Below are 11,997 nucleotides of genomic sequence, written 5' to 3' on the forward strand. Positions count from 1 at the left end.
GGAGGTGCCCGCGGAAGGATACACTACTACGCCTTCTTTTCCGGCATCGATGATTCCAATTCGTGGACGTGACCAAATTACGAGGAGGATTTGGATCTTTCCATCAAATGCTCCATTGCTAACAATTCAGCTGATGAAACATAGGCAGCCTAGTGCTACATAAAAGACGAACAACGGATAGACTGCGATACCAACGCGGTTCTTTACCACTCCAGATCCACCCAATATGCTTACACCAGCAGCAAGTGACCACGCAACCAGAACAATGTAGACGGGCACTCTGGCAATAGTCGGCAGGTGCACCGCGCTCATCATGGCTGCAAGAACGAGCGGAAATAGAGTGTAGCCGATGATGCACACCGACTGTAAAAATGAACTATTGATTGCGAATCAGGATCAGCTGCATCGAAGGGGTTCCCGCACTCACATGTTTCCTCCAAGAAGCTTGATCTGGGCTGTTACCACTGCTTCTCCGATCCAGACTAGAGCAAATACTCCAGAGAAGACTGCTGTCCGTTGATCGCCCGACTTGGTCATCGACAGCAGTAGACTGAGTAAGAGGCAGAATACAAGTGGACCCCTAGTCAGATGTCAATGAAGGGTGAAGCTCTAGGAATGCTTTGCCAAAGTACCATAGGTCCCAATCTCGTAAGCCCTCACTCATGCCACCCTGAAGTACAATATCCGCATCTGGCCATCGACCAGCCACGCCCCTCAAGCTTCCAGCAAGCCCGTCGCCCTCGCCTCTTTCTGCAGCTCCAATCCCACCTCCTCGCTGAAGTATCCCGCCGAGCAGGTACTTAGGCCACAGTACCTGCCGCATTTTCTCCCAGACAGCTATGAGATCACGCGACAATGTTTCCCATACTGATTCATCGATTGTATTTGCAGCGGCGCGACGGTCTTCGCCTGGTATTGACGAATTGAGGTATGATTGAGGTAAAGGATTGCGTGAGGTGGATTGTATGTTACCGGTCAGTGGGGCACGATCCGAGTCGGACTGCACCTGTCGATCGAGATTGCCATCGTCTGCTGCGTGTGTATTAGTGATGTCTTGTCCACCCTCTCAAAGATGACAACAACCATTATTTGAATCGATGAGGTCTTGCTCAACCTCTGGAGACCGATAATCATCGTATGGGTTTGCAGAATTAGCACTCGCCATCAAAACCATTGGCAGGAGGCCGACCGGGCTATTGACCCTGCTAAGTTAAGGATCTTGGGTCGATTGTTTTGAAGGCGTTGTCGTTGTTTAGACATTAGCTCAGAGTCCCTGTCTGAGTGACCCCTTGTCCGTCAGGAGACAAGTTACGCGGTCAGGATTGATAGTGCCGAGGCCTATCGAAGGGCGAGAGCGCCTAAGCGCCCAGCCCCCAGCTCGGATTTCTCAGCCTACAGCGGAGGAGTGGGGACATTCAAATCCCGATCTGGGGGTTGATCCAATTGGGGATGACCCCATCTAACAAATTTCATGGGCTGGGAGCCGATCTTTGATTACGAGCGGGAAAGTTACTTCGTACATGTCATTTATCGCTACTGTGGCACTGCATCCCAACAATCTATCCCCGGATCCTCGTCAGGAAGATGTAAGGATAAGGCAGAGTAGTATAGACGATACCATAAACTGCACCTATAGCGATTTTGTGGAATTCCGTTCGAATAAAAAATCAGTCATTCAAGGCAACTCTGCATTTCGTCGCTGTCAAGCCTTGCTTCTCCCCCTTCTCAATTCCTTAGGATTGCTCCACTTCTCTACAGCAATAATCAATAAGCTATGTCCGATGAAATAAGCAATGTTCTTCAATTTGTATCTCAGCGTCAACAAGGCAGTGCTAGCCCGAATCACATCCCAGGCGCTCAGCAGCCTCGATTTGCTGTTTCAAAAACGTCGTTGCTCAATCACACTAAACCTACGCTTCTTCAACGGCCCCTACTGGATGACAGAGACCAATCAGAACCTGCGAACCTGGAGCAAAATAGGCACCTGGCCTGCTCTGGTAAAAGGTTTCCGGACGCGTTTGACACGGACGCTGAGGATCTTGATGACACCTCTGTGACCGGCAGCGAATTAGTCCACTCACGTGCTCACCTTCGGTCCCATAGCAAGAATATTACCAGTTCCGGAAATCACGACGTTCTAGTAGGGTTTGATGGCCATCATGCTCATCAATCATACGGCCAAACTCGTGGAACCCGTGCTCATGATTCTGTATATCAGAAGAAGTACGAAGAGGATCCAGAGGAGAGCGGAGGGGGCGATAGCCACAGCGATCACTGCGTTTTTGAGCCCAGTGCTGAGGATAATCCAAAGATTGTCAGTGAGGAGCTCGGTGTACGTAAAACCCCAGACAGCCGGCGCCGAGCACAACTGGGCATAGTAAGGCAATCCCTCTTCACGCCCATGGCAACAACCCAATCACACATAGCTGCAAATTACCCTGTCACAGACTTGGTCGGCACCCGCAGACCATCAACACCAACGGGAACCGATAGCCCTGATCAGACCAGGAAAGATAGCCGCAAGCGGCCACTCGTGCAAAATCAACTCTACAAGGTATGTTCAACGGATGGAGATCTCTCTAAAACATCGAAAGATGAGGCTGAAAACTCTGTGGGACTGCAATCACGCCACAGAATCCCACCTGAGCCTTCGCAGGGACCTCACATGCTACATGAACATGCAAACTCCCAGGACAACTCTTCCGAAAAGGATCCATTGATATCACGTCACAACCACTTTGATGAACCATCAAATCCTGTAAGGTCTGAGAAAGACACCCGTGGCCCAAAGATACCAGGTGGTGTAATTTTTCAAGGTCGCAAACGATCTCAAAGTTTGGACTATGACCAAGACCAGATGTCACTTATGACTTACGAGCAACTCAAGGCAGAGCCATTCGACCATGGCCCAAAGGCATCTTACCGAGAGCTTCCCGCCTTGTTTGTCGATGGTTCAATGCAAGAGAAGCTCGGGCATATCTATATGTGGCGCGGTAACGACCAAATAGACAAGCAGCGTAAGGACTTCTTTGCTTCACTCACGATTGATCAACACGAGTCGTGCGGGGACCTGATCATTGACAAATTCAAAGACATGCTTGACAAGTTTAAGCAAGCGCGATGGGAGAAGAGAAAGATGTTCCAGGATTTCGAGGCCCAGCTGGAGAATAGACAAACGCTCGTCACTGAAAAAGGCGTCATTATTGAGAGTGATCTCAATGCTATGCAGAAGAAAGGGAAGGACATTATCTCAAGAAAAGGCAATACGGCTGCAGACTAATTCTAGCCGGACGAACTTCTGTATCTGGAAGTCCCATCGGACGTGGGGTGAAAGACTTGCCAGGTTTCTTTGGCTTCGAGACGTAAGGTGTTGCCGTGCCAGGCCGCCAAATCTACGTACAGAGCTCCGGAATAGCATGGCAAAAGTGGTGCGATACTATTCACACCAGAGGGTGTTGAAGCAACTGCAGGGTAATCCTGAAGGCCTCGCAATGGTTATATGTCTTGTGATGAAGACACAATAGCAACCGACTCAGTTGATGATAGTCGATAAATCTCACTGAATAAGAGCAGAGTACAATATATTCTAGTTGCGGTCGTTAGTCTCCGCTTTCTTACAACTTGCTGTTGCCTTCACCAGCAGGATATGTAGGTCATCAGTAGTGAGTGAAAAGTCTACCAATTTCAAGGACAAACGCATAATTAGTAGGATTGTTCTTCAATATTCCGACTGAATCAGCTCGCGCAATCCCAACTCAGGATGAATCGTAGACAAGCATGTGTACCGTGCTGCAGAGAGAAACGGAAGGCGCACGAAGAGGAGCACGCGCATGCCCATCTCACCGAAAAATTTGGACTATATATGTTAAAATTGTCTATGATCTAGACGCTGGCGTGAGTCAAATCCTCACTTTCTTTCATTTAAACATCTAATTAACAGCTGTTAGTCATTGGTCTAGTCGTATGATTGCCGCTTCGGGTCTACAACCCAAGTATCTTAGATACTCACTGTATGTGGCAGGTCCCGGGTTCAAATCCCGGATGAGCCCGATCGTCTTTTCGGAGTTCTTTTTACTATTTTTAGGTGTCTTAAGAGCAATTACATAATACTTACCTCTAAGACATACTCTTAAATATAGATATACTCTATCTTACTACTTAGATAAGAAAATAGGACTTTAAAAAGCTAGTCCCTATTAACTAAATTAAAGTTTTTTTATTTATTTTTAAAATTAATCTTTTTTAATTATATTCTATAAGTTAAAATAAATAAAAGTAATAGTAAAGCTATTTTAGAATATACTAAGCTTTTAACTAAAGCTAGGTAATCTTAATTCTATTATCTTATTTATTATAAAAAAATAAAAAAAAAAAGAAAAGAAAAATTAAAAAAATTAATTAATTAATTAAATATTTATTTTAAGTTTATTAAAAATAGTTTTAAACTTATATTAAGCTTATATTAAGTTTATATTAAATATATATTTATTAAGAATTTAGATTTAAAATTATTTTTTAAAAAAAATAAAACTTAATATTAAATTAATTAAAAAAATAATTAAGAATTAAGTTTTTAATAATATATAAATAATATTTAAATTAGAGTTTACTTTTAATTAAACTCTAATAGACTTAGAGTAGATTTTAAGATTTTATAATTATTTTTTAAAATAATTTAAAAATTTTTATTAATTTAAGAAATAATTTCTTATTAATAATAATTTACTTATATATTTTTTATTTAAATAATTAAAAAGATATATACTTATTTTATTTAATTCTTAAATTATAAAAAGCTATATTAACTTAGTAGCTTATTATCTTAAAAATAAATTAATATTAAAGTATATTAATTATATATATTAATATAGTCTAGGAATAGAGTTAAGAGTATAGCTTAATAAGAGTAAGACTTTACTTAATATATATAAGACTATAATTTAGAAGGTGGCTTTTACTTTACTTAGAAATCTAAGATTTTTTTATTACTTATTTTTAAACTATATTAAAATAATAATAATATTAATTTTAATATTATAAACTATTATTACTATTAGGAGTTTTTTTACTAGCTTATAATAAAATATTAATATTAATAATAATATTAAATAATCCTCTCTTTAGTTATTATTAACTAAACTAAAAATATTAATTTAAAAATATTAATTTAAAATATTTTTATTAATTACTTTTATTAAATAATTACTTAGTATTTAACTTCTTTAAACTAATTAACTTTAAATATTCTAGCTAGCTAATTATTAATTATTTTAGCTAAATTAAAAATTTAAAAAAAGTAATCTTAACTTAGTAATAATAATTACTTTAGATAATAGTAATCTTAATAATAGTTTTTTATTTTTTTATTCCTTTAATTTTAATTTTATACTTTTATATTTATTTTTTTAATAGCTAAGAATATTTTAATATTTTTATCCTAGATCTATTAAATATTAATAAAATTATTTTTATTTTTATTTTTTAACTAAAAAGTTTTATTTTATTAAATTATTAATATACTTTTTTAGTTAAAAATAATCTAGTTTATTAAGAAATAATTCTTTACCTTATTTTCTATAATATATAATTATTAGAAATAAATTCTAATTTAATATTAATAATTTTATTTTAATAACAACTAGTATAATTATTATATATTAAATAATTTCTTAGCTAGCTTAAAATCTTAATAAATAATAAGTTTTTTTAGTTTATAAGTTAAGTAATTAATAAACTAGTTTTTAAAAAGTAAATTAAAACCTTTAATAAGTTTATTTATAAGCTTAGCTATTATTTAATAAATTTATTATTTAAATTTAATTTATTTTAATATTAATTAATACTAATTTTAAAACTATATTTAAATTAGTTTTTAGAAGACTATTTATTAATAAATTATAATCTTTAATTTACTAACTTTTTAGTAAATACTAACTAATAACTTTTTACTTTAATATTAGTTAAAGAAATGATTTATAATAGATTTTTAAAACTATAATTTTTTAATATAATTAGCTAAATAAGTTAAAAGTAATTATAGTAAATAATTAATACTATAGTTATAATAATAGTTTAGAACTTAAATCTATTACTATGAAAGAAAAATAAATCTTTTATATTTTTAATAATAAGTTCTAACCCTAAATAAAATATAATAAACTTAAAATATTTTAACTTTTATCTAAATAAAAACTATAAAAAAAATTTTATTATAATTAGAAAAAATATTTATTATTATAATATTATCTTTTTATTAACTAGATTAAAAACCTTATTTCTATTAAAAAAACACTACTTATAAAATTAAATATTAACTTAAGTTTATATAAGAGTACTTTTTTTAATATACTATAGAACTTTTTAATCTTTAATATATTAGATTAAAAAGAGATAAAAATATTACTTAAGAATAGTATAATATACTTTTATTATACTTTAAGGAACTTATAAATATAATATTATTTTAGTTTATAATAGAAAAGTATATACTTTAAGATATTTAATCTTAATATAAGCTTTCTATTTATATTTAAATTATAATCTATTATATAAAATCTATAAATATTAATAATATTAAAAATTAATTTATATTTATATATTAAGGTATTATAATAAAACTTAAAGTATTTATTAACCTATTTAATAATATAATATTTATTTCTATTTTTATTTAAATACTAAAACTTAAAAAAGATATTTAATTTAAAATATATATTATAAAATAATATATTTTAAAGCTTTAGTAATAATTATTATATAGTAAGTATAGACTAGCTTCCTATACTAATTACTTAGAATATTAATAGTTAAGAAAACCTTAAATATTAATATATTTTAAAACTTAATAAGTACTATTTTATAATTACTTTTATTAAAGTAATTTTTACTTTTCTTAAAATAATATTTATAATTATTAGTAGAATTTTAATAATAGTTACCTATAGTATAATTAAGAACTTTATTCTAAACTAAATTAAGTATTTTTACCTATATTAAAATAATTATTATAAATTATTATTTTTTTAAATATAAATATATTAATTTTAATATTAAGCTAAAATAACTAATAGTATTTATTAAAGTATTCTATTATATATATATATATTAGCTATCTACCTTTTAGCTTACCTATTAGCTAGGCTAGGGGCTAGCTCTATTAGGCTAGTATTATCTTAGTACGTTACGCTTTAGGGCATATATCTTCTAAATTAATAAATAATTATTATATACTATAAATAGATACTTATAATTTAATAGTAATATAGCTATATAATTTTAAAGACTATTATTATATTTATTTTTTATTTTTTAAATAATATATTTACTACTAAAGCCTTAATTAAAAAGGAATTTACTTTTTTATTATTAAACTAAAGAAGCTTTTTAGTTTTTATACTAGAATATTATATTATTATAATATTTATATATATCTTTATTATAGTTTCTATATATTTAAAAAGTAAAATTAATATATATTTATGTTTTTTAAGTTTAGAAAATAATATTTTAGCTTTAGTCTATTTTATTATAATTTTACTATAATTTAAAAAAATTTAATTATACTTTAATATTTCCCCTTAGTCTTTTATTATAGCTTTTCTATAAAGAAGAGGAATTTATTATAATATATATTATAATTTATTATAATTTATTCTTTTCTATTTAGTTATTTCTTCTTAAATTTTAAGATTTTAAGATTTTAAAATTTTTTAATTTTGCTAATAATATACCTTCCTTTTTAAAATTAAAATAAACTAATAAAGCAGTAGTTGAAAGTCACCCTACGTAATTATAATATGTAGTAAGAACGCCTTACGCTATATATATACTTAACCTTTATTTTTATTTTTTACTTTCTAAGAAAATTCTTTATTTTTAAAATCTATTACTTTCTTTAAATTTACTTTTCTTAGCTACTAGCTTTTTATTATAATCTTCTTTTATAATTATAAAATATATTAAGATTTTAATCTTTTTAATCTAAAGAAGAAGATTAAAATCTTAATATTTTTAAAAATTAAATATATTATTCCTTTAGCTTTTAATCTTTAAGATTTTTATATTTTTAAAATATTTATTTAGAAAAAAATTAATAATAATATTAAAGACTTAATTATATAAGTTATTAAGAAATAAGGCTTTAAACTATTTCGCTTTTATAAATCTTAAGTAGGAACTTTTCTTTTTTAACCTTTTTATCTAAAAATTTAAAATATAAATAATTTTAATTTTAATTTTATTATTAAGATATTTAAGTTTAATATTAAATCTTTATCCTAAATTTTATTTATATTATTACTAAACTCTAGGTAATAAGCTTTTATTTTAGTTAATAATAATCTTACCTCTAAAGTTAGCTAAATTTAAATTAGTTCTAAAAAAATTAATATTTAAAATATAAAAGAAAAAGCTTATACCTCTTCTTTATATTAGCTTTTAATTCTTAAATAATAAATTCGGAGAATAACTATAATATAGATTCTTTCTATAATTATACCTTTTATTATAAAAGATTAAAGACTTTTAAATTAAATAGTTTTTATTAATAATTAATTTTAATAACTTTTAGTATTGTTTTAACTTATACTTTTTAAATATCCTATTCTTCCTCTAAGTTTCTAAAGATTTAATTAATTTTATATTTATAATATTAGTTTATTTAAGTTTATAAATAATATCTCTTTAATAAAGTTATTAGATAAGAAAACTATATATTATAATATCTTTTTTTTATTTTAAGAATAAAAGTTAAAACTATAGGTAATAATATAATAATAATTATTTAAAATTTAGATTAATACTTTTAAAAAAAAAGCTAAAAGATAATATATTAAAGAATTATTAAATATAATTTATACTAGTCTATAGACTTCTATAAAATTTTAATACTTTAAATTAAAAAAATAATTTTATAATCCTTTTAATATTATATTTACTTACTTAGAATTAATAAAATATATAATTATTAATATTTAAAATTATAAAAATCTAGAGGATTATATTTAATAAGTTATCCTTAATAGTAGGAAGTTCTAAAATAATAACTTTAGAATATATTTAAATTATAATAATATATAACTATATAGATATATAGCTACAGATTTTACTATTATAATAGTTAATATTTATATTTATAATTTTTAATTTACTTTAATAAATTTAATTAATAAAAGCTAATAAGTTTAATCTCTATAAATTATTTTCTAAATTAAACTCTTATAATAGCTATACTTTAGTAAATTCTTATTATAAATAGAATAAAAATAAGTAATTTAATTTATTAAAATCTTACTTTAATTTATTTAAATAATTAATATTTAATAATAAATAAACTATAAAAAATTATAAATTTATTTCTATATATTTATATAATAACTTTAATAAACTTATTAAATAAAAAAAAGAAAAGCTAAAAAAAGCTATTAATATACATTATATTAAAATTAAGCTATATTTATATTAAAAGATTAAAGTAAATCTAATAAAGAAAAATATAATATTAATAAAAGATAAATAAAGTATTTATTTTATATTAATAAAAAAAAAATCCTAAAGATAATAAAAACTTTATTAAAAATAATAATAATATTTATAACTTAGATTATTATTATAGTATATTCTATAAAAATAAGAATCTTATTATTAATTTAAATATTTTATTTTCTAAGAAAAAGAAAATTTTAAATTATTTTTTTATAATTATTAATAATATAAAAAATATTAGATTTTTATAGCTTAGAAAATTTAATAATATTCTAATAAAGTTATATTAGAAGTATAATATTATATTCTTATCTAATAATAAGTTATATAAATATTTTAAATTTTATTTTTATTAAAGTAAATCTTTTTCTACTTATTTTAAAAACTATTAAGTAAAAGAGAAAATATTTTCTCTTATTATTATTTAAAAGAATTTATCTTCTATTTTACATAAAAGCTTAAAGAAATTTAACTAAGATTTTATTTTTTTTTAAATTTTTTAGAATTTTTAAATAAATAAACTAGATAAGATAACTTTACTAAATATTATTATTAAAAAATTATTAAATTTATAGTCTATTATTATAGTAGATAGTGTTATAATTTTATTAAAATAAAGAAATTAAGAATACTAAGCTATTTCGCTATTTTAAGATTTTTAAAATTCTAAAAATTTTTTTTATAAAAAATCTATTTATTATTAAAACTAATATTTTTTATCTTTAATTATTTTATTATTAGCTTTTATAAGTAGCTACGCTCTTAGATATAGCTTTAAAAATTATACTTATATTATAGCTATTATATTAATTTATAGTATATAAGACTTATAAATAATTATATATATTAATAATAAATATATAATAATATTTATTAATAAAAAGTTTCTTAAATATTATTCTCCTATTTTAGAAATTAAGACTATATTTATACCTATAAAAGTTAAAGGAATAAAAGATTAACTTTATAATACTAAATAATAAATAGAATTTAATTTCTACCCTTTAATATTTAATAAGCTAATAGTTTATTTTAAAAGAGAAATATATATTATTAATAGTCTTAATATAAATATATTAATAAGTTTAAATATTCTTTTTCTAGAAGGCTAGATTTTTAACTTATTTAATGAAACTACTACTCTAACTTATAATTTTAATATAAAAATTAAACTAGAAGTTATTAAATAAGGACTATATTTATAATATATAATTTTTTTAAAAAATAAAATAATTATTCCTTTTTATAATTAAAAATTAATATTAATATTTAGTTTTAATAAGGATTTTTATTTTAGAAAATAAAATATATTATTTAAGCCTATAAATACTACTATTATATTATTTATATATCTAGTAGATGCTTTAGCTATAGGCGTTTTTACTTAGAATTTTATATTATTATTAATTATAATTTTTAAGAATATAAAACTTAGTTTTATTAATAATATAGAAATAAATAATATATTTATTATTATAGTAGATTCTAAGCTACTTATATTTGAAAGAAAATATAATTCTTAGAAAAGAATAATATTAAAAGGAGCTTTAGCTATAGTATTAATATTATATAGAATTAAAATACCTATTACTATATTAGATTTTATAGTTTAATCTACTTTATTATTATATTTTAATAATATTAAAATTAATTTTATATTACTTAGAGAAAATTTAATATTATAGTTTATAGCAAATATAATATTATATTATATATATAAGGTATTATTAAAATCTATAAATCCTTATTTAAAAATAAGGGATAATAAGCTAAAGTCTTTAAAAAATAATAAATAAAAATTTCTTTTATTAATAATTAATAAAAGATTTATAAGTTAAATTAAGTTTAAATCTATTAGCTTAAAAGAAATAACTAAGAAATTATTAATTCTACTTTTAATAAACTTTATAAGTAGAATTATCTAAAATAAATAAAATTTTTTATTTTATTTTTATTTCTATATTTTATTATATAGAAAAGTTTATTAAATAGCTATAAAAGCTAAGTAGTAATTAATATTAAAGTTTTAAATTAAATTATAGTTCTTAATACTTACTTTATATTTATATAATTAAATATTCTTATAATAGTTTTTAAATATAAATATATTTTAATAGTAGATTATACTAGTTTCTTTTACTAGTTTTTTATTAAAAAAGATTATTAATTTAAGTTTATAATCTTATTTTATTATAAGTAAAAGAAGTTTAAATATACTTTAATAAAATATAGAAATTTACTAGTTTATATTTAATATATAATTAACTATATACTATATATCTTTTATATATATACTAAAGCTTATATAGATAATTTTGTAATATTTTCTAATTCCTTAAAGGAATATAAAAATTATTTCTAAAATATTTTTAAAGAATTATTAAATTTTAATATTTTATTATTAGCTAAAAAGTTATTCTTTAAATTTTTATCTATATAATTATTAAGTTAATATATAAATGTTTTTAGCTTTGCCTCTAATAAGGATAAGCTAGCTATAATTATAAGAATTAT

At 24.6% G+C, this 11,997-nt stretch overlaps 2 protein-coding genes and 1 non-coding gene across 3 annotated transcripts; 2 read left to right on the forward strand and 1 right to left on the reverse strand.

Moving 5' to 3' along the window:
- Positions 1-580: 580 nt before the first annotated feature.
- Positions 581-1,174, reverse strand: KY384_003237 (uncharacterized protein; the record flags this gene model as incomplete). The annotated part of the gene is given in 2 exon segments (XM_044811757.1): positions 581-1,065; positions 1,084-1,174. The coding sequence occupies 2 exon segments, from the start codon at positions 1,172-1,174 to the stop codon at positions 581-583; spliced, it is 576 nt and encodes a 191-aa protein (XP_044670890.1).
- Positions 1,175-1,774: 600 nt separating this feature from the next.
- On the forward strand, positions 1,775-3,280 carry KY384_003238 (uncharacterized protein; the record flags this gene model as incomplete). Its single annotated transcript, XM_044811758.1, has 1 exon — positions 1,775-3,280. One exon carries the CDS (start codon positions 1,775-1,777, stop codon positions 3,278-3,280), a length of 1,506 nt encoding a protein of 501 aa, XP_044670891.1.
- A 666-nt stretch (positions 3,281-3,946) lies between these two features.
- KY384_003239 lies at positions 3,947-4,049 on the forward strand. Its single transcript has one exon. It is a non-coding gene; the product is annotated as a tRNA-Pro (tRNA).
- The last annotated feature ends 7,948 nt before the right edge of the window (positions 4,050-11,997 follow it).

This window comes from Bacidia gigantensis, assembly GCF_019456465.1.
Source record: "Bacidia gigantensis strain McMullin 20006 chromosome Unknown contig_180, whole genome shotgun sequence".
NCBI classification, from domain to species: domain Eukaryota; kingdom Fungi; phylum Ascomycota; class Lecanoromycetes; order Lecanorales; family Ramalinaceae; genus Bacidia; species Bacidia gigantensis.